Source organism: Miniopterus schreibersii, assembly GCF_964146895.1.
Source record: "Miniopterus schreibersii genome assembly, chromosome: 13".
NCBI classification, from domain to species: Eukaryota; Metazoa; Chordata; class Mammalia; order Chiroptera; family Miniopteridae; genus Miniopterus; species Miniopterus schreibersii.
Window position 1 is genome coordinate 123,614 of NC_138113.1, and position 21,925 is coordinate 145,538.

The 21,925-nt window shown below is 49.3% G+C and overlaps 2 protein-coding genes across 5 annotated transcripts; one reads left to right on the forward strand and one right to left on the reverse strand.

Annotated features, from left to right (window-relative positions):
• The first annotated feature begins 123 nt into the window (after positions 1-123).
• Positions 124-12,254, forward strand: ACP1 (acid phosphatase 1). 2 transcript variants are annotated; one of them, XM_081157151.1, is made up of 6 exons: positions 124-322; positions 3,902-3,975; positions 4,063-4,176; positions 9,368-9,429; positions 11,084-11,189; positions 11,324-12,254. In XM_081157151.1, exons 1-6 carry the CDS (start codon positions 280-282, stop codon positions 11,399-11,401), a joined length of 477 nt encoding a protein of 158 aa, XP_081013277.1. In that variant the 5' UTR covers positions 124-279; the 3' UTR covers positions 11,402-12,254. The 2 variants fall into 2 exon arrangements, with proteins under 2 accessions (XP_081013277.1, XP_081013278.1); XM_081157152.1 differs by lacking the exon at positions 4,063-4,176 and adding an exon at positions 4,225-4,338 and having other exon boundaries at positions 184-322.
• Positions 12,255-13,434: 1,180 nt separating this feature from the next.
• Positions 13,435-21,614, reverse strand: ALKAL2 (ALK and LTK ligand 2). 3 transcript variants are annotated; one of them, XM_081157154.1, is made up of 6 exons: positions 21,548-21,614; positions 20,101-20,404; positions 19,000-19,053; positions 18,836-18,916; positions 16,368-16,433; positions 13,435-14,025 (listed from the first exon to the last, which is right to left on the reverse strand). In XM_081157154.1, exons 2-5 carry the CDS (start codon positions 20,357-20,359, stop codon positions 16,369-16,371), a joined length of 459 nt encoding a protein of 152 aa, XP_081013280.1. In that variant the 5' UTR covers positions 20,360-20,404; positions 21,548-21,614; the 3' UTR covers positions 13,435-14,025; position 16,368. The 3 variants fall into 3 exon arrangements, with proteins under 3 accessions (XP_081013280.1, XP_081013279.1, XP_081013281.1); XM_081157153.1 differs by lacking the exon at positions 21,548-21,614 and adding an exon at positions 20,924-21,074; XM_081157155.1 differs by lacking the exon at positions 21,548-21,614 and adding an exon at positions 20,924-21,026 and having other exon boundaries at positions 13,450-14,022.
• Between the last annotated feature and the right edge of the window lie 311 nt (positions 21,615-21,925).

Below are 21,925 nucleotides of genomic sequence, written 5' to 3' on the forward strand. Positions count from 1 at the left end.
GCCCGGTCCCCGGGTCCCCGCCCTCCAGGTGCTGCAGCCCCGCCCCCTTCCCCGGCACCGCCCCTTCTCCGGCCCCTCTCCCGCCCCGGGAGACTCTCGGGCCCGCCTCCCGCCGCGTAGTTTACACCTGACTGCGCAGGCGCGAGGCCCGCGGGCTCGGCCCCAGTCTCTCTAAAGTCGGTCGGCGCAGGCGCGCGGGGCGGTTTGCTCGGAGTGCGCATGCGCTGCGCCTGAAAGTGCCGACGCGGTCAGTGGGCGCCTCGGTGTTTGCGCGGGAAGATGGCTGAGCAGGTGCCGAAGTCGGTGCTGTTCGTGTGTCTGGGTGAGTCGTGCCGAAGGGGCCCCGCTCTGGCCTTCCTGGGTAGGGAGGGTGGGCCTCGCGCGCTCGGGCTGCGCCGCTGGGCCGGGACGCGGGCCCCAGGTGGCCGGGGCCCGGCTCTCCCTCCGCGCAGCGCCCGGCCGCGCCCGCTCTGCGCGGCGTCCCCTCGCCCTGCGGTCTCCGCGCCGGGTCCTGGCCATTGCACCTGCCAGAGCCCCCGCCAGCCCCTCGCTGGGTTGAGCCGAAGCTGCTGAGGGGCGTCCTGCCGCCTGGGGGGTCTCCAGGGCCCACGCTTCTAAGTGAATCTGAGCTGAAGCCGATGGGCTGCAAGGGTTGGGGGTTTGGGGTCGTAAAAGCCACACCAGGGAGGCCCAGTTCCCCAGGTCCCAGCGCAAGCAGCCCTCGCCCGCGCCTGAGCACCGGACGGTGCTGGGGGTTCTCTCGGTGCTCCCACGACCCAACTCGCGCCATTCCCGGCGCGTAGGGGAGAAGGTAACTCCTTGTGTACGTGGGCCCGGGGCCCCGGTTTCTGTCAAACGCCAGAGAGCAAGTATTTTGTGCTTTGCAGGTGCTGACACACAAAGGGTTAAGCTTGGCTGTAGTCCAGCTGAACTTTATCGACACTGGGACTTGAGTTCCATATAGTTAGATCATGTCATAAGATATTATTTTTGAGGTATTTTTTATCTATTTTAAAATGTGGGAATAATTCTTAGCGCTGTGGGCTGTACACCGGTGGTGGACCCTGTCTCAAGGCCTCGGGAGGACGGGTCTGGGGAGGCCATGTGAGGACAGCAGAGCCTTTGGGGGATTTTGAGCAGCTGTTTTGTTGAGATTAGACCTGCAGGGCGGGGGCAGCAGGAGGGACACCAGCGCGCAGAGAGGAGCGGACTGCAGGTGACTGGAGGTCCCGCAGATGATGCCATTTCACCTGGTACCTGTACACAGGACAGTGAGAGCAGTGTGTTTCTAAAGTGTAAAGACCTCGTTCCTTCAGATTATTTATTTGGACCCTTTTTCAGACTAAAGTGTAAAATAAAATGCCAAATGTTTTTCACTGAACTGAGCTCCTTATTTTGGCAAGGTTATTAAGTATTTTATGTTTTTGTAAGATAATCGTGCCACAGCCCGCACGGTTGGAGGTACCATATTTGTGGTACCAGATGACTTCTTCCTACAACATATCTATGTTTATTGAGTGCTTTGTATGTGTCACACTGCTAGGTGTTGGGGCCTCCCAGGGTAGGATAGATGCAGCCCCTGCCCTGGGAGAATGTAATTTTTTTCTGAGTCTCTGTCCTTGAAATGAAGGTGTTGAATAAGTACATATTATACTAATTTGGGGGGGGGGGGGGGACTTGAGACTTTACAGATTGAAAAATTTTTTTTTAAAGAAATCTGAAGATGACATTTTAAGTTAAGGCAGCAAATCGTTCATGTTTTTGTCTTGTGGGAAAAGTAAGTTTTTATTTTGCAGTTAATCATAATCATTTGTAAATGGGTGAGTTTTTATTATGTCTTTAGATGCTGAGATATTAGGCATCTGTTATTCTAGAGTTCCAAAATAGCAACAGTTGCCTTAATTTGGAAAAGTGCTGTTAAAAGTACTCCTGGGTATATGGTGACATGTATTATAATAGCACATCCATAGGAGGCCTTTTGGTAATTAAAATAGTGGGGATGATAATACCTGTTTTAAAAATTTAAAAAAAAAAAATTTAGCATATGAAAAGGAAAAACAGCACAGCACAAACTAGCTTCCTGAGGGCATTCAAGGTTAACTCCTGTGTTAGTGTAGAAATTGAAAATCATCGAGTTAGTTTCATACAATAGGGAATTAGTTATGATTCACAAACTATAGTAGATTCTAATTCTGCCTGTTTATTTTGAACCAGAAGATTGTAATGTTGGTAAAGTCTGGTATCTAAATGCCGTCTGTTCTGACAGTCTGTCCTTCCTTCACCTCATCTCTGTCACCCCATCCTTGCTTCAGTTTCTGTCTGCTCCCTGCCCTCTCCTGTTAGCCTCTTAGGGACTTAGTCTCCACCTTCAGCCTCAAGCCCATCCAATGTTTCCTAGTCCTGTGGTTATTTTCCTAACTTTGCTAAGGGTCTGTGTCTTAAATGCTTTCTGTCTCCGTGCCCTGGCACAGTGCTTGGCCCATCGTAGTCATACACGATATGTTTGTGGAATAAATCTCATTACTCCTCCCCAAAACCTTTAGTTTCTTCCAACTGTGGCTACATTAAGTCCAAGTCCTAGCCACAGTTTAGGGTTCCTGTGTACTAGACCCGTCAGCTCACACGCATTTCCTCTCCGTATCTGCAGCAGCTCCACCTACTCATTCATACAGTTGCCCTGACTCAGTGCCCTTTTCAAGACGATGCCCATCAAGGTCTTTGTCCACTAAAGATCTGTTCTAATCCTCTGTGTTTTCTGAGAACCAGTTTCCTTATTGTTTATGCTTTTTAGAATATTTTTCTGTGCTCCTATCGGCATTGATTTTCTTGTGTTTATTATAGCTAACTGTATCTCCGTAAATGTGTTGCTTGGCACATGGTAGAGATAATTTGAGAGGAGATTTTATGTAATTTATCTTTTTCCCTGGTGAGTAAGGAATTTGGCCCCAGTTGAGGAAAGGGGTGGCTTTTGTCCTGTCTCCTGGAAGGAGTGTCATGTTCTTCAGGGAGGGCACCTGCGTCAGGGGCAAAGGAGGTAACCCAGCCATGGGGGACTGGAGGCTGAGTCCAGCCACAAGCTGATATTTCACCCATTCATGCCTACGTAATGAAAACCCAGTGCACCCTCAGTGTCAGAGCCCTAGAAGCATCCTGGACTCTGAGTATTGTCACACGTTGATGACCAGAGGGCAACGTATCCCTAAGGACTAGAGAGCTCTCTATTGGGAGCTCTTCCAGGATCTACTATACGCTCTCTAACTTTGTCCAGTTCTGCTTTGTATCTTTTTGTAATAATAAAACTGCAGTTATAAGTATAGATTTTCCTGAATGCTGTGAGTCCTTGAGAGGATTATTGAGCCTGTGGGACTTCCAAACTTACAGCCAGCTGGTCTGAAGTGAGGGTGGCCCGTGCCCACAGCCCTCTAGGAAGGACTTCACCCACGTCATGCAGGAAAAGTTTGTGTTATACCTAAACACATTAGTGTGTATTTTATGAAACAGTAGTGATCCTTATTATGTGCAATGTACTTGAAAATACATTATTTTTACTCTGTCATATTTCACTTTTAAATTGGTTGTTTACAACCCACATCCTTGATTTCATGGCCCACTTGGGGTCATTGATAGCAACCTGAAAAACAAGGGTTTTGGTTATAATGGTCTTTCTGATGTCTTTGCCATTGGTACTTTGAAGCTTGAGCAGTTGGTGTCAGACCATTGAACTTGGTCTTGGCCAGCTGTTCTCACAGGTCCCACCTTGATGGGCAGATGCTGTCCTTGGGGAAGGGCTGTCCCCTAGCAGGTATTATGAAGTGGCCCATGGGCCAGCCTGTGCTGGCAGTCAGCACCTCCCCTCCGTCAAACCTAGCGCTCACTTTTTGCCCTCTCCTCTTTTTTTAAGGTAACATCTGCCGATCACCCATTGCAGAAGCAGTTTTCAGAAAACTTGTGACTGATCAAAACCTTTCAGATAAGGTAAGCACCGTTCACTGTTTTAAAGAGGCTAACCGGAATGCCTTTGGGGCAGGAAACTGCGAAAAAATGTTTTCTTCTCTCCTGCAGTGGAGGATTGACAGTGCGGCGACCTCCACGTACGAAGTGGGGAACCCTCCCGATTACCGAGGGCAGAACTGCATGAAGAAGCATGGTGTTCCCATGAATCACGTTGCCCGGCAGGTACCGTTATGTAAACCTGAGGGTGTACACGTGTGTTTTGTGTTACAGTGGGTCATTGACAGCAGTGCTGTTTCTGACTGGAACGTGGGCCGGGCGCCAGACCCAAGAGCTGTGAGCTGCCTAAGAAATCATGGCATCGACACAGCCCACAGAGCCAGACAGGTAGAAGCGATCTCATTTAATCTTTAATGTCTATTACGTAGAGTCTGGAACCTCAGAGGCTAGGAGAGGCCTGACCAGACTTAACCTGTTAGTGAGTGTGTATTCACGGTCCATTTCATTGCCACAGCGCAACCATTCTGTTTCACTGCTGGTCCACAGACTTGGGTCTTGGAATGTACTTAATAAAGCATGTAATTAGTGATTTGTCATGGGGAGAGCCCTGGGCAGGAGCTGGTACCTGAGCTGCAGTTTCCTTGTCTCCACCTCAGCTTCTGAACCCTTGGGCCACTGTGATGACTCTGCTCACGTAACAGGTGTTGCTGGGTAAAGTCCTCTAATATATTCAAGAGCATTTTCATCTGAGAGGGGCCTTAGGAGCCTCCGGCCACACTGACATTTGGTAGGTACACAGCCTGCACCCCAGCACTGGAACGCCTAGGTTTAGGTTCCGAGCCCTGCCCAGTAGAACCTGTGGGGATGAGGCCAGTGCACCCTGTCTGCGCCCTCCAGGGAGGCAGGTGGCTGCTGCTCACCTGACATGATGCCCGTGTGACCCAGGGACTGGGTTTTACATTTTTACTAATTTAATTGCCACCTGGGATTGGCGGACGCCTTACTGGATTACAGGGTTCTAGACTCACATAACCACAGGGGAGCAAGGTTTCACAGCAGCATTCCAAGGGGAGACGCAGGGCCCAGTTTGTAATTCAGAACGTCTCATGTCTTGTTTTTCCTGGACTGTGATTGTTTTATGGAGATTCAGTTGACTTTTTAAAAAATCTGGCTAAAATCTTCTAACTTCCTTTCGTACCCAAACTAAGGAAATGTCCAGGCTCCTTAGGCCTAGCAGGACTGTGGGTTAGCCTCAGAGGACAACAGGCCATGTCCTGAGATGGGCTTTTGAGGCCTTCAGAACAAGGAGCTGACTGCTTTGAAAATCAGCGGTTAAATATGTCACATCAGTGAGTGTGGTGGCAGTGTGAGCACTAAGATTTAGTGTTCGTGCTTGAATCAGAACTTTAACCCTGTCTTGCTAACTGGTGGAAAGCTTTTCAGTTCACTTTGCCACCAGCACTGTGGTCCATCTTTACCCTCTTCCTTACTCTTTAGGGAAGGGAGTGGTGGGTAAACCCATTTTGCAGATCAAGAAACTGAGTCCTGGAGAGAATAAATGACTTATCAAAAGTTATCCAGCTTCAAATGGTGGAGCTGGGATTTGAACATCGCTTTGTTTCAATAAAAAATCAAGGTGTGAGCCAGAAAATTCACAAAACAGAATTGTCTTAGAAATACTTCTAATACATTAATGATGCCTCAGAAATTGGTAAGACACATTATTTTTGGCTTACATAAGTTTACTCTCATCTGTGAACCTGCAGTGTCTGGCTGTGTTGTTTGACTGTGACCCTTTCTTAAATGGGATTTTCATTGGACAGGAGGGAATTTTATCATTTGCCCATTCATCTCATCGAGCGTCTGCACACTTTGCCAGCCCCTCCTTTGTACTCTTTTAAAGAATGTAGATGTATGTCAAGGAGTTCTTCAGAATTATAAGCAATCATACTTTTATATTTTCTATTTTTCACCGAGATCTGATGGTTTCTCATACACTTATATACTAAAAGTAGGTACAAAGAAATTATTTTAAATGCACATGCCATAAAAAAATCAAAGCTAGAAACTTTGTTTTTTTAAGAACATTGGTAATTTAGAAGTAGCATTCCACATAATCTGTTTTTTGTCTTTTTCTTTTCCTGTTGTCTTTCAGAAAATTCAGTCTTTTTTAAACTTCAAAGTGCTAGTAAGATATGTTTTATAAATTAGCGTCACATCTGATCTTTAATTTTAGAATCTCACTAATGTTTACAGGTTTTCTCTTTAGTCATTGTCACAACTTGTATAAGAACTATTGTATTTTATTTCTTAAAATGTTCCTTTTCCCAGCACTTTCAGCTTGGGTTTAATAAATAAAATACACGTAGGGTGCTTTTTTCTTTGTCTTGGACGCACAGTCTATGCTCTTGAGTGAGTGGAGGCTCACGTCCGGTCATTTCTGTGGAGATGTTTACTTTATTATACATTCTTTCCTCTTTTCAGTAAACTTCTCTGGCATGTACACAGAATCACTGTAAGCTCAGTCCGTTTTTACAGCATGACCAGTGCTTGCTGCTTTCTCTCCACTGGAGGTCACCACGAAAAGTTTGTATCTTGTCTTTCTGGCTCTCCTGTCACTCCTGTGCTCTGATTCTCCATAGTGCCCTGTGGTAGGGTCTCGTGATCACTCTGGGTCCTGTCCCCTGACAGCCGTGCACAGTTATCTTCCCGCTCTTGCTGGACATTGGGTGGTTTCCTGTTCGGGATTCTGTGAATATTTTTGTACGTGTCTTTCTGGGAGCACCTGTGTGAGATTCTATTGGACATGCACCCAGCATCACACATTGTGTCCTGGTTGGATATACACCTGGATGTGGGGTTTTTTATGGGATTTTTTTTTTTTTTTTGAGCAATTTGAGTTCTTTCTATATTTTGGATATTAATCCCTCATTGGATATCAAATGTATCATTTACAAGCATCTTCTCATTCAGTGGGTTGCTTTTTTGCTGTGTTGATGTTTTTTTTTTAATTTGTTGGTGTCCCATTTGTTTTCCTTCTATCTTTTCCCTGGGAGACATATCCAGAAAATACTGCTAGGACCCATGTCAGGACCCAAACAAAACTTTGTGGTTTTAACTATCTTACATTTAAGTCTTCAGTCCGTTTTGAGTTTGTTCTTGTATATGGTGTAAGAAGGTGATTTAGTGTCATTGTTTTGCGTGTGTCTGTCTCCAGTTTTCCCAACACCATTTATTGAATAGACTGTCTTTACCCCATTGTATGTTCTTGCCCTTGTCAAATACTAACTGACTCTACAGGTGGGGTTGATTTCTGGGCTCTCTGTCCCATTCTATTGATCTATGTGTCTTTTTTATGCCAGTACCATGCTGTTTTAATTACTGTGGTCTTGTAGTACAGTTTTATATCAGGTACTGTGATCCCTCCAGCTTTGTTCTTTCTCAGGATGGCTGTAGCTATTCGGAGTCTTCTGTGTTTCATATTAATTTTAGGATTATTTGTTCTAGTTCTGTCAAAAATGCCATTGGTATTTTGATAGGGGTTGAATCTATAGATTGCTTTGGGTAATAGAGATGTTTTAACAATGTTAATTCTTCCTGTCATGAGCATGGCATATGCTTCGATTTATTTGTGTCGTCTTGAGTTTATTTCAGCAATGCCTTTTGGTTTTCCAAGTACAAGTCTTTTACCTCCTTGGTTAAATTTATCCCTAGATATATATTTTTTAATGCAATTGTAAATAGGATTGTTTTCTTAATATGTCTTTTGGGTAGTTTGTCATTGATGTGTAAAACTGCAACTAATTTCTGAATATTTATTTTGTATCCTGCTACTGCACTGAATTTATTTATCAGTTCTAGTAGTTTTTTGGTGGAATCTTTAGGGTTCTCTATATTCAGTATCATGTCATTTGCAAATATGACAGTTTTACTTCCTCCTTTCCAGCTTGGATGCCTTTTATATCATCTTGTCTGATGGCTGTGGCTACGACTTCCAGTTCTGTGTTGAATAAGAGTGGTGAAAGCAGACAGCCCTGTCTTGTTCCTAATTTTAAGGGAAATGCTTTTAGTTTTGCCCATTGAGTATGATATTGGCTGTAGGTTTGTCATAATGGCCTTTATTATGTTGAGGTATGAACCCTCTGTTCCCACTTTGCTGAGCCTTTTTATCATAAATGAGTGCTGGATTTTGTCAAGTGGTTTTTCTGCATCTATTGATACGATCATATGATTTTTGTGATTTGCAGATACTGTACCAACCTTGCATCCCAGGTATGAATCCCACTTGATCATGGTCTTTTTAATGTATTGCTGGATTCGGTTTGCTAATATTTTGTTGAGGATTTTTGTACCTGTGTTCATCTGGGATATTGGCTTGTATTTTTCTCTTTTGTAATGTTTCTGTCTGGTTTTGGAATCAGCATAAGGCCGACCTTGTAAAATGAGCTTGTGAACCTTCCTGGTTCTTAAAATTTTTGGAATAGTTTGAGAAGGATAGGTGTTCATTTTTCTTTGACTGTTTGGTGAAATTCACCTGCAAAGCCATTTGGTCCAGAACTTTTATTTGTCGGGAGTTTTTGATCACTACTTCAACTTTGTTGCTAGTATGTCTGTTCAGATTTTCTGTTTTCTTCCTGATTGAGTCTTAGAAGATTGTGTGTTTCTAGGAATTTACTCATTTCTTCCAGATTGTCCAATTTGTGGGCATGTAGTTGTTCGTAATATTTTCTCACAATCCTCTGTATTTCTGTGGAATCAGTCATTACTTCTCCTCTTTTGTTTCTGATCTTGTTTATTCCAGTTTCTCTCTCATTCTTGATGAGTGTGGATAAAGGTTTGTCAATCTTGTTTATCTTTTCAAAGAACCAGCTCTTGGTTTTATTTCTATTATTTTTTTAGTCTCTATTTTGTTTATTTCCCCTCTGATCTTTATTTCCTTCCTTGTACTAACTTTGGGCTTTGTTTGCTTTTTTTTCTAGTTCCTTTAGGTGTGAGGTTAGACTGTTTATTTGAGATTTTTCTTATTTCCCGAGGTAGGCCTGTAATGCTATGAATTTACCTCTTAGTACTGTTCTCGCTGTGTCCTGTAGATTCTGGGTCATTGTGTTTTCATTTTCATTTGTGTGTGACATTTTAATATGTTAACTGAATTCTGCATTGTTACTAAGAAATTGAAGATGAAGCATAAACTTGGCATCTACATATTTTGCTATTTTATGTTTACTCTAGAAACTTTATAAAATTTCTTTGCAATACAATTTTAGGAAATAGGTTAATTCTATTTTCATTTTAAAGTACCCTAAATTTAATTTTTGAGTAACAGATTCTAGTATAGCAATTTTTTTTTAACTGCTCTGTATCCTCTAGGTTTGATTGGTGTAAATGTAAACACTATGTTTTGACTTCTTAATTCCAGGTGACTAAAGAAGACTTTGCCACGTTTGATTACATGCTGTGTATGGATGAAAGCAATCTGAGGTAATTCCCTTTCTGAAGGGTATTTCTGTTCAGCTCTCATTTTAATAATAGGCCAAGTATTTTGCTGTCCAAGTGATTTTTCATTATCTTAAAGTTTTAATAGTGATGGCCACTGTACAGAATTTATTTATTTACAGTAGTAAGAAGTTCGGAAAGTAATTTAGAATTTTTTTCTTTTTTACAAAGAGACACGCCCTCCTGGGTTGCAGGTTGGATCCCTAGCCTTAGTTGGGGGCGGGGGCGGGGGCGGGAGGCAATCAATCAATGTCTCTCCCCCCTGCTCCCTCCCCCTCTTCCCCTCTTCCCCTCCCCACCTTTTACTCTCTAGAAATCAGTGGAAAAATATCCTCCGGTGAGGATTAAAAAGAGAGAGAGAGACACACCCTCGGGAAAGTTTGATTATTAGTAGCTTTAAAAACTTTTCTTGCTCCTGCCCTCCTGAACTTTCAGTCTGGAATGGGCTACATGTATAAAAATGGAATCACACCTAAAGAAGAAACCACATGCTGCACTGTGATCATGCCAGAAATCAGTGAGCACAGTATAGTCTACAGGTTAGACACAGACTCGGGTTAAGTGACTGGACAGATGTGTGAAGGTGTCCAGTTTAAGACCGGTCTCCGTGCTGTTTGGCACATGACAGCTTTTGCTGTTTTGTGTGCTGAGAACAAAGCTCGTTGGCAGCACAGACAGATGAGTGCTGTCCACAGGGAGTCACTTGTTGCCTCGGGAATAATGCATCCCCATTCCACGCGTTTGATGGAGAGAAACGGCTTCTTTTTTTCAGTACTGTGTCCAGTGGACGCGTGTGCACCCAACAGCTTCACTGATGTTCTTGTTAGTGGGGAATGTCATTAAAATACGTAAATTGTTCCCCCCCCCCCCGTTAATTGCATTGTTCTCACTTTTCTTACTTACACAGTAGCTGTGGGTGTTACCAATAATGCCTAGTTAGAAAACTCTGCTACCTCTGCTACCGTTTATTAATGAATCCCAGCATGGTTGGCGCTCGTCCAGTGTTTCTCTTGCTGCCTGTCCCTTCCTGCTAGGGCCACTTGGCTGATAACTGGCCTTCCTGTTTGAGCCCAGGTCACTTTGGGGAGATTGTCTATTAGACACCAACATGCCCCGTGCTCAGTCGAGATGTGTTACGATGTAGTTCAGTGGAGTCCAGCTTTTCCTTCTATAGCAGCAGGACAGCTAGAGGGGGGAGGGTGTCGAATGGGCTGTCCCTAGCTCTGGCTGAGGCACCAGGAGTGGACAGTGAGGAACAGTGAGGCTGACCATGGGGGCACTGACACCTTGGGGGGCTGATGGCCCTCAGGACTTAGTTCACATGGCCTTTTGAGATCCATTCTGTCATCTCAGAAACGGTGTGTTTGACTGATTGTGTCAGCATGTAGTTCACAGGAGAACACGTTAATACTCTGACTTATGGATGCATGTTTTGTGTACAAAGGTCAGTGAGAATAGGCTGCTGTTGGGACTGACAGCTTCCTAAGGGTCGGATGAGTCCGCTGAGTGTCTAACTCCTTTTTAAATTAGGTCACCTCTGCTCCGTCCTGATTTGGGTGTTTCATAAAACCCTAGCAAATGTCCCTGTTTAACACAAAACCACTGATCAGGAAACTAAGTTACTGTTTTAATTTTACAGAGATTTGACTAGAAAAAGTAATCAAGTTAACAACAGCAAAGCTAAAATTGAACTACTTGGGAGCTACGATCCTCAGAAACAGCTCATTATTGAAGACCCTTATTATGTAAGTATAGTCTCATGTCCACATGTGGGGCCAGTGTGAGGACCACCCATTTTGTGTCCAGCCGCTTGGAGTGACGTGTTGAGGTTCTCGGCATTTTTGTTTCACAGGTTTTGTTATTTTTTTCCTCCTTTCAGGGGAATGAGTCTGACTTTGAGACCGTGTACCAGCAGTGCATGAGGTGCTGCAGGGCCTTCCTGGAGAGGGCCCACTAGCTGTGTTCACCTGCTGGTGCCGCATCCGTCGTGTCCTAGCCGAGGGTCACGTCCGTAGCTCAAGGCCAGTGCTGGTACTTCCGTCCACCTGCTGTTTCTCACTTTAAAAATAATTGTAGATGGAAATCAGTGGTTGTGTTTGGCAAAAGAATAAATAAATATCTTTGGCTCAGACAGTTTATGAGGCACATGAAGTGTTCATAAACCAGCGGGACCTCCCACCTTGCTCCAGTTACAGACAAAACCATAGAACAGCCAAGTAAAACATAGACTCTAAGGCCTGTCAGCATGTGAGCCCCGTAAGCACCTGCCCTACCTCTTCCCTGAGTTTGTGGACAGCGTGAAAATAAACGCGTTGTCCCTGGCACCCCTTCCACAGGGCAGTAGGAGCCCAATCCACAGGGCTCTCAGCCTGGATGAGTTGTGTTCATTCACAGATTTGTGCACACGCGTGTATAGGGAAGAGAAAGGTTACCGAATAATCTTGAGCACTGTTAATCTTGAGCTTCCTAGTTTCTGTGTAGCTTGTTCCACAAGGGAGTCGGCTTATTTGCTCCATTTGAGCCACAGTTATATCAAGAAGGCAGGACACTGTAAGCTGCTTTGTGATTGGTTTGAGGCATGTGTCTGCTTTTAGATGCCATCTACAACCCAAATAATGAAGAGCTGGAAAAAGTTTTTATGTTGGAATGCTTAAATGTTGACATGGTGATCAGTATTCTTTCCTCAGAGCTTAATTTACAGGCAAGTACAGGTCATTTCTGTGGGCTTGCAGATAACTAATCTAAAATTTATATGGCTGCTTGTCAGAAAAGGCTTTTCAAAATAAACTTGGGAAATGATAAAAATACAACTAAGATGTAAGTCTGCTGACTGCTTTTTTATTGACAAGTGAAGAATTGGAAAGTGATGCTTTGATTACCCCTTTCAGATGGTCTGTGATGTTAGACATACATGTTGTCTTCAGGGTTAGGAAGTAAAGTGATGAAGATTACAGTTATGTCTGTTTATGGAAGAAGTTTGAGATCCCTGCAGCCCCAGTGTCCTTGCCTAACCCCTCTCAGGGTGTGCAGTCTCCCCAGGGGCAGGCCCTGTGTCATGGCTCCGTGGGGGACAGTTCACTCTGTCTCCACCCCATTTGTAGCTTCTGTCTTGTTACAGAGTCTGAGGCCTGTCCACAGCATCATGAGGGTCCCAGGTGGGGGGCGCTTAGTCCTACACCCACCTGTGCCTGGAAGATGAGCAGGTGGCTCTCCCCCCAGGCAGCAGGGACGTGAGGGCAGTGAGACAGGGGGGTGAGGGCAGGAAGCCTGTGGGATTCCTCGAGAGTCTCCCCACGAAAGCTCTTCCTAGTGCATAGGAAACTTGAGAGGTTAAACAGATTGAGAATTTGATAACATGCCTAAAAAATAAAGACTGGAGAAAAAGCTCAGGAATTAACCATTTAGAACATAGGACTAAGAGCACTTCAGAAATTTCACCCTGCCCGTCTTCCAGTAATTGATTAATAAGCCAAAGCAGAGGATTTCCTTGCTCTCTTCTGTTCCTTTATGCTCATAAATGGGTCCCTCTAGTTTGTTTTTTTAATGTTTACATATAGATCTCAAACCCCAGGGCTCCACTCTGTTGTATGGCTGCACCTAGACCAGGGGTCCTGAACAGGAAACTCAGCTGAGCTCACTTGTCTTTAAATTGGGTCCAGTCAGATTTGTTCAGAATGTCTACCTATGAAGACCTGGGGTTGCGTAGAAGTCAGGGTTCCTATAGTGCAGTGTTTCATGACCACAAAGTCACAGGAAAGACAGATGCAAACACTTAAACATCTGCTACTAAACCAGGTTCCCAGGAAATCATGTCTCAATAGGAAGTAACCTCTCCTTTAAATAGTGATGTAAATGTTGATTCCAAGAAGTCGCAGCCTTCCCATCTTGTGTGCTTATGCCTTTTATGTTCTCTGAGGTGCTGCCAGTGTTTGTCCTCATGGGTTTGTAACCCTGAATTCCCAGCGATGGACTATTTAGAAAGTAAAGTTCACTTAGGGTTTTATTATAACAAACACTTTATTACTTGTCTTATTTACAGTATTTACATATTGCACAGGATGCTGACACTGTTGTACATTTATTACATAAAGGACAGGTGAATGAGCCTTGGGGTGCTCACGGCTTACACCCACTGTCTCCTAAACACGGCCGAGGTTTACCTTCTTGTTAAAAACTTTTCATGCAGTTCCAAATACTACTCTGGGAATTTAACCGTAAAAGTAATAAAATACTAAATCATACCATGTGCCATATGAAAATATAGTTTCAAATCTGCATATGTTTCTAAGGAAATACTCTGTGATTTCACTTGATCAGGAGAGGGAGAGGCCTCCGCCTTCCATAGTGTCACCTGGCCAGCACGGAGCTTCCTTGTTCCTAAAGCAGAGAGTGGCAGGCTTGCCTTCAGGTGCACTTACTGACACGTGTCTGCAGACCGTGTCAACAACAGAAATTCAAGGAGTACGGAAGTCTGCAAAAATAAATCTCTTGTTCACGGGGGGTGTTCATGAGGGTAGTAGGTCTGTTTTCCCTGTTGGTTTCCAAGGCACTTCTCAGGGTCTCCGCCAGAGTCGCTTGCTGCTGAAAGCAAACACAGGTCCTGTCACTCTCCACACTTACTGGCTCCAGAAAGCCCTGTGATCAGCTACGTAACATGATGTTTGTAAATGCAAGGAATCTGTCCCCAGAGTGGGAAGTAAGCAGCTGCGCCATGATCCACACCTGCTGCGCTGGAGGAGTGAGAACTGTCATGAGCACAAGTGGACTGGTCCTGACACTGCCCTCAGATCGTCCTGACACTGCCCTCAGATCCTCAGCAGCTCGGTCTGCCCTGACGGACAGTGTGCAGCCATCCTGGGCAGGAGCTGACTGGCTTGTGCCTCAGTGGGAAGGGGCCTGCAAGGCTGATCAAGAATAAGCACTTCCAGGGCCCATGTGGCCCTGAGCCACTGTACAGACTCACTTTAGAAAGGAAGAGGAATGTCACGGTTACTACGCTAGGTATCATTTCTTTGACGCTATTGCTCAGGCTTCTAACTTAACCTGAGCCACACGTGCAGCCATGCAGTGTGTGTGTGAAACTGAGGGTGGGAAGCAGGGACTTGGCTCCTTGGCCAGAGGAGCTTAGTTAATGAGCTTCAGAGAGGAGGCACGGGGTCTCTTCCAGGTCACAGAGGGAGTTCTCGCACTCAGACCCCTGAGAGAGAGAAGCTCACAGCACAGGGCCAGCCTGCTGTGCACCAGGAGCCCACACCCTCTGCCCTGAATTTGCGGGCGCCCTAACCCTGACTTAACCTGACCAACCAGTTAGTTTGCTACTGCAGTTTTAAAACGAACTAGAAGAAATTAATCTTTAAAATGTGAAATTGTAGTTAGCAGCAATGTCCTAAACTACCCATTTCTTGGCCAAAATGAAGTTAACAGCTGTGACACGTGACAAGCCTGGTGACCTTTTGGGAGTAGCACCTGCATTTTGAACGTATTTTCTTAGATTCTGACGGGTAGGGTGGGTGAGCAGTGCCATTTCCCAGGCCATGTCTGCTCGACAAGCCAGGTGCCTTTCCTTCCTGGATTTCCCTAAGTATTTGAGTTGCATTTGGCCAAGCCCTGGGGTGCCCATCTTGACACAGAAGCAGAGCCTCACTCAGGAGTAACTCCAGGCATGGGATCATCCCCTTGGTGGTAATGACACCTGCTCTCCTGACAACAGTCTGTCCAGGACAAGCAGCTGTGGAGTCTGGTTAGTTAGTGGGCAGAGAGGAGCCTGTAGCCTGAGTGCATGCAGTGAGTGTAGCCAGAGGGCACTGTCCCCCTTCTGGTAAGTGGAAGCAGTTTTCCAAGGATCTGGAAACAGTGATGTTTTAACTATAAAGAAAAGCTTAATAAAAATAACATTTTCATCTCCCCTTAGCATATCACCATGGGAGATGTACAAGAATCCATTCAATGCTTGTGAAAGTATCTTCTGGGTACCACGTGGGCAGAGGGAGAGAAACTGGACAGTTAAGACAAGAGGGTGGGCGGCATAGCCTTTCCCAGCTTTGGCAGTCAACACTGCTTTCGGTCAACCTGAATAGAATGTGGAGTGACCTCCAGTGCACCCGAGGTGGCTCCTCTCATCCATGCGGGGCTTCTCACAGAGCAGGAGGGACTTGGCCTTCACTCCCGGGGAAGGTCAGTGCTCCACGAGAAAGGAGAGGAACCACTAGAAAAGCGCGTATGTCCCCTTTCTATGGGTGTTTCTGGACAGCTGATAGATTTCCTGGGATGGCCATTGGAGGGCCAAGGCCTGTCTTACTAGTGGGGACAAGCTCAGCACACAGGACACAGTAAGTATAAAACTACGAAATGACTGTGTCAGGAAAATAACTTTCATGTGTCCACTGACTGACAACTAGTGTTACATGTTACATGTCAGCCCTCAAGAGGCCAAGGTAAACAGTTCATAAATTCTTAACGTGTATTCACAATTTTACCCTTAGAGGCTAAGAAAAAACTGATAGAAACATTTAAAAAGGATAGCTAATCTGAGCTGTTCTTTATAAGCTTATTGGCATAATGGTAGAACCCAAGTCAAACATTTGCCAGATACGTCTATAAAACCTGCATGGACTTGCTAGTTGTGCTCCTGTATGAGTGTTAGGAGTGAAACAGGCAGGACCTGAGATGTGCACCTAAGTCACGCACTAACTCATGCACTGAAAGTAGTTAACTACTGGTCTGTTTCAAATAAACATACCACGTGCCAATCAGCATCCGGGGGTACTGCATAGACCAGTACCTTGGAGATATTTTGAGTGTGATGTCAACTTACTCAAAGTAAGGCCACCCTGGCTAAAAATGAGTGTTACTAAAGGCCCATGAATTTTTTCCCTTTCCCAGTGGGATCCCAGTCTGTGCAGGCTCGGTTGTGCGGGGCTTACCTCACCCGTCCATGCACACGGGGCTCACAGCCAGCCGGGTCAGCAGCCTGGCACACCGCTTATAGTCTGCAGTGGAGATAAACCCAGACCCGGTCAGTCACTGAGACAGCCCCTCAGTAAACAGCATTTACAACAACTACACCAACTGCTAAAGCCATTTATTCCTTTAAATCTTCCCTGGATGCAATATGGACACCTCCAATAGGGAAGCAACCATGGGCCCTAAGTCGTTGACTTAATTTACGGTACTTTAGGGGCCTTCACATCTGGTGGCAGAAGTTAGATGATGTAACTGGGAGGCTGTGGAGGTTAGGGGCAGCCACAGACTCTCCACAGCTGGGCGCTGCCCCTCTCTCGGGGGCATTGGGGCTCATGGAAGTAACTTCAATTTTGCTTCCTAGCAGACAGCTTCTGTGCCGTTACTTAAATTTTAGGTCATGTGCAGGATGAGTCCCCTCAACTTCGTAACACAAAGCCATCTGCATGAAATTCTAGAGGGGGTGAGTCAAGCAGCTAGGCTGCAGGAGGAGGGGCAGCAATCATCTAATCACTGCAGACTGACCTCCTGGATCCCTCCCACTCCCCATATCATCACTGCACCAGGTGCTGCCTCAGAGCAAGGAGTTTCAGGACCCTGCACAAGGGGGTTTACTCAGCACGGACGTTGGACGTCAGCAAAGCTGCAGCAGTTTATAGATCACAGAAGCTGGTGCTCAAGTCACAAGACCCCGCTGACCAGCAGAAGAGGCCATACTCCTAACTGAAACCCTGAATGAAGGAGTAGACCGAGAGTATGTTAGACAAGCAGCAACCATCCCCAAAGGTGCGCCTGAATAGCTGGAGGATGGGGAGGACCTGGCGCTTGGGTTCCAAAGAAAGAACAGTCTCAGCTGGAGGCTGGGCCCTCAGGTCCCGGGTTCTCCTCACCTGCAGTTTTTACAGAGCAGCTCTCCCAACATCACCTGTCCATGTCTTTCCATTTAGTCTGCCAGTTCTACCCAATTGTCCACCCAGGGACCTTACTAAGGTGCAGACTGCTACTGGTCTGGGTGGGACCCGAAGCCCTGCCCTTCCCTGGAGCTCCTCTGGGACCAGGACACAGTACAGAGGCCCTCGGGTTCACTTTAGCTCAACCTTACAGGAGCCCAGAGCAGTGTAGGTGTGGTCCAGCATCCACTCTGCAGTCCTTGTGGGCTGAGAGGTGGACGCCACATGGGTAGCCTCATGTAGTGCACAGGTCTCTGGGCCTATGGGCCTTTCCGATGCCTGGGAGAGCTGTGGTTGGGCCTGATCGGTGACTGCCTCTCGCTGTGGGTGACCAGGAGCCCTGCTGGCTGAGTTACTGTGAACACAGCAGGCAGCAAATGTGGGTACATGTGGTATCTGGAGAAGGGTCTACAGTTAGCATGTGGTATCTGATCAAAGTTAGATCTAGGATTCTATTATTGTAAGGCAGCATTTAATATAAATGTGTGTATACTTAAACAATAAAATGGGAAGGTTCTCTGGCCTCAGGAAGCAGGTTAATAATTCTCAAACAGCAGGTGACTATCTCAGAGGAAGGAAATACAGGGGCGATGTGCACCAGGTCCATATGGCAGGGACGTGAGGGTGCGCTGTTTGCCTTGGGGTCACCTGGTGAGCTGCAGGAGCCTGGGGGGTGCTTTCTGCCTTTCTGGTGGGGTTTGTGAATGTGCCCAGATGAGATCTCCTGTTATTTATTATTCAGGGTAACTGCTGCCTAAGCTGAAAAACTCCCACTTCATGTAAAGTGGCTTTTTTTGTTTTTTAAAGGCAGGGCAGGTCTGGTTTGTGCCTGCTGGTCAGCCCTGAAAGCAGCTGGTAAGGTACCAAGTGAGCAAACTTCCCTCCCTGAGACATCAATGGAAATTGTACTCTCTCCAAAAAAAAAAAAAAGGGGGGGGGGTTTAGGGCTCTAGCAGATGTCACTTTACCTAATAAGTGACTTCTCACTATTATATGTTTTGTGAACAGCACAAGGAACCACCTCTGGGGAAATAAACACATGCCTTCACGGATGAACAACCAGGAAGGCACAGCCACTCGGCACCAGGAGGGCAGGCCCACGTTTCTGAGTTAGTGATGAAACACTTTTGAAATAGCAATTTAATCCTGGGTGATGAGGGTGTCACTGTGCGTGGAAACGTCCCGGGATGGCCCAGGTCCCTCAGCTCTCCTCGCCCTGAGCACTGCACCCCTCATCTCATGCCCAACACCTGTTTGATGGTCCCACTCCAAGCCCTAAACTGCAGTGAAAGTCACTGAGTTTAAGTTTGGCCCTGGCTGCTGCCCAATGTAGTGACTGTCTTCAGTGGGCTGGTCACCTGGCCCCTGACTCCATGGCTGAAAGAGAACATGTCTGGCAGGGCGGCCCAGTTTGGTTAGGTGGGAGGCCGTGGGAGCCACCCCTCCCGTAGCTGCCGGAGCAGCCAGGTGCTCTCACTTACATGCCGGGACCGTGCAGTCGCGGGTGTTGTGGTAAAGTCGGTGGAAGTGTTTGCTGCACTTTGGACTGAAGTAAAGAGGACCTGGGACAGAAGAAGAGGCAGGTCATGAGGCTCCCAGGAGGCAAGGATTGGGGGACCACAGGTGAGCAGAGGAGAAAACCTACCTGTCAGATGCTTTAGAAACTTGTCCTTCATCCTCAGATCTCGAGGAACGATTTCTGTTTGTGGGGAAAGAAATTAGTTACTGCGTTGCCTGAAAGAACATTTCTTTCCCGTGACCCTCACCGACTGACCAATGAAACCAGTCTGAGTCCCCCGCTTGCTGTACGTGAACCGGGCAAACACCTGTCCTCATATTTTTCTCTAAACAGTATGAACGACTCACAAAGCTCCAATATCACCCGTCTCGTCTCCCTGGGATAGAGACGGTGACCATAAAGCTACAGGGTGAAAAGATCATGTGTGGGTGGTGGTTTGGCAGCTTCCAGTGAATAAACCACTTTAGACACTTTCATCTTGAGCTTGGGAACCCAATTCCACAGCCCCTTGAGGTTCCAGAAAGAAGACACCCTTCAGACCAACGTGGCTGTAGGACTTTCCTTCTGGGCACATGTTTAGAAAATGGATGGCATGTCTTCAAACGACCTGCTCTGAAAGGTGGCACAGACGCCTGGTTTACCTGATAAAACAGGCCGTGAACCTGGTTTAGGGGATGAAAGTGAATGCAGGGGAACTGGGCACCTGGCGGCGAGCCCACAGCGCTGCCTGGCCGCCGGCTGCTCTGAGCCCGGGCGGACGCCGGCCGCGTGCGGTCCGCTCTGCTCGCTTCAGCAGGACGCGCGCGCCGCTCAGACAACTCCCAGGGTCGGTCTTCACTGCCCCTGACCCGAGTCTACGTGAACCTGACCTGACCAGGGTCCACCCGATCGTGTCACGGAAGCTTTAAAAGCTGCGAGCTTTCCTGGGAGCCGCCCCCAGGGCAGCCTCGGGGGCTCTGCCGGGTGGGGTTTCGGCCTCCCCTGAAACTGCTGTGAAAATACTTCCCGTCCCCGGGCCCGGGCACAGTCCCGGCGGGAAGTGCCGCCCTCGGTGGCGAGAAGGGCTGTGCGTCTTGGAGGCTCACCCGGAGCCATCATTCGTGGGCTTCCTATTTTCTTAAAGTTTTTTTTGAAACAATTGAAATGGATTTGCCTTTTCGAGATACGTTTTCTCAAAGACCCTTTTCTTTCCAGGCTCACACGAGCTCGGTGCCGGCGCGCACTCACCCGCGCGCTGCTCCTCGGGGTCCAGCCCGTAGTCCGCGGCCTCCCTGCGGCCCGGAGCGGCGTCCTGCGGCCCCAGGGGCTGCGGCCGCTTGGACTCCCCCGCGTGGTACTTCTTCAGCTCCTGGACGATCTCCAGGATGAGCCGCAGCAGCGTCCGCCTGTCCGCCGCCTCCCGGGGCTCCGCGGCTCCCGGGCCGGGCCCCGCCGCGCCCAGCACGAGCAGCAGCCCCAGGAGGAGCGGGCGCGCGGGCCCGCGCATGGTGCGCTCGGCGCGGGCGGGAGGTCCGCTGACTGCAGGGAGGGGCTGCGGGGAGATGGGGAGTCGGCCACTGCCGAGGACCCCCGAGGACCCCCGACCCCGCCGGCCGCGCGCAGGGGCTCCGGGTAGAATCTGCGGTCCGGGCGCAGCGCGCGGACCAGGGGCTGGGGGGCGGGGGCTCGGGGGGCCCTGGCGGAGGCCCCACCCGGGGACGCCGAGGTCCGCGCCTCCTGCCGCCCGCCCTCCCTCCCCCAGCCGCGTCTCGCCCCTACGCGGCGCGGAACTTTCCCCGAACCGCACGTCCCGCACCGGGAGCGCGGGCCGGCCGCGCAACTTTCTTTACCCTCCCGGAGCCGCGCCCGGAGGGTCCGCCCGCGCCCGTCCCCCGAGAGGCAGCCGCGCCCGGCCGCGCTGCGCTCAGGTCTCCAGCCTTCGGGTGGCCGCCCCCCCACAGCCCAGGCCCCCGAGCCCCCCGCGAAGGCCCCGCGCCAGGACCCTCGCCGCGGCCGCCCGGTGCCAGGTCCTAGGAACCCCGGCGCCGCCCGCGCTGGGCCGGCTGGTTACCTCCGGGAGCCGCAGGCGACCTCGGGCGACGGTCCGCGCGCCCCGCTACTCCATCCCGCGCCGGCCTGCGGAGCGCGCTGGACGCCCGGGACCCGCACGCGCCGCTCGGCCGCTCGGACCCGGCGCCTCTTATCCCCGCGCCGCCGACGTCAGGCGGTCCCCGGGCTCCGCGGGCTTTAATTAGAAGCCGCTGCCGGGCTGCACCGCGCGCGGACCTTCGTCAGATCCCCCGCCCCCGCCCCCGCCCCCTCCCCCACTCTCTCCCCCACCCCTCCCCCGCCCCCCTTCCCGGCGCCTCCCCCCGCTGTTTACCGCCGTTCCTGTCACTCGCGACAGGACGAGAAGAGCCGCCTCTAGCGGGAACCCGGGGCCGGTTCTAAGCGCGGGTCTCGGGCCGCGGGAAGGGGCCGCGCGCTCGCCGCCGCGCGTAACGAGCCCCTCGGCGCCCGCGGGCGGGGACCTGCGGGGCGGGGACGCGGGGTCGCGAGGCACGCAGGCAGTCCCGCCGCAGCCCGGGAGCCCCGGGACGAGCCCGGCCCCCCGCGCTCCCCGCAGGCCCGGGTCCGAGGCGCAGTTCGGGCCCCTCAGCGCGAGGCGCACGCCCGGGGGCGCTCAGCGGTTCACCTCCAGTTTTTCTTGTAAAACGCGTGGCCAGCGGCGCCCTCCCCGCTTCCCGGCGCTTCTGGGCAGCAGCTGGGCGGCCTCCAGCGCTCGGGCTGGGAAGGGTGTCCGGTCACCGGGGCGCGGGGCTCGGGGAGACGCCCCATTAGCGCCTTCGCGGGGCCGGGCGGGGCGACGGGCGCTGGAGGGGCGGGCGCGGGGCCTCGGGCGCAGGGCCGTGGCCGAGGACCCTCGTCTCCGTCGCGGTCCCCCCTCTGCGCCCGTCCCCGTCGCGGCCCCCCCTCTGCCCCCCGTCTCCGTCGCGGTCCCCCCTCTGCCCCCCCGTCCCCGTCGCGGCCCCCCCTCTGCCCCCCGCCTCCGGCCCGTGTCCCCGCCCTGCTG

Coding starts and splice junctions, on each gene's coding strand:
- ACP1 (XM_081157151.1), top strand. CDS start 280: ATGGCTGAGCAGGTGCCGAAGTCGGTGCTGTTCGTGTGTCTGG. Junction 323..3,901: donor GGTGCTGTTCGTGTGTCTGG/GTGAGTCGTGCC, acceptor TCTTTTTTTAAG/GTAACATCTGCCGATCACCC. Junction 11,190..11,323: donor TTATTGAAGACCCTTATTAT/GTAAGTATAGTC, acceptor TCCTCCTTTCAG/GGGAATGAGTCTGACTTTGA.
- ALKAL2 (XM_081157154.1), bottom strand. CDS start 20,359: ATGCGCGGGCCCGCGCGCCCGCTCCTCCTGGGGCTGCTGCTCGTGCTG. Junction 19,054..20,100: donor CCCCGAGGAGCAGCGCGCGG/GTGAGTGCGCGC, acceptor CCCCACAAACAG/AAATCGTTCCTCGAGATCTG. Junction 18,917..18,999: donor GTTTCTAAAGCATCTGACAG/GTAGGTTTTCTC, acceptor CTTCTGTCCCAG/GTCCTCTTTACTTCAGTCCA.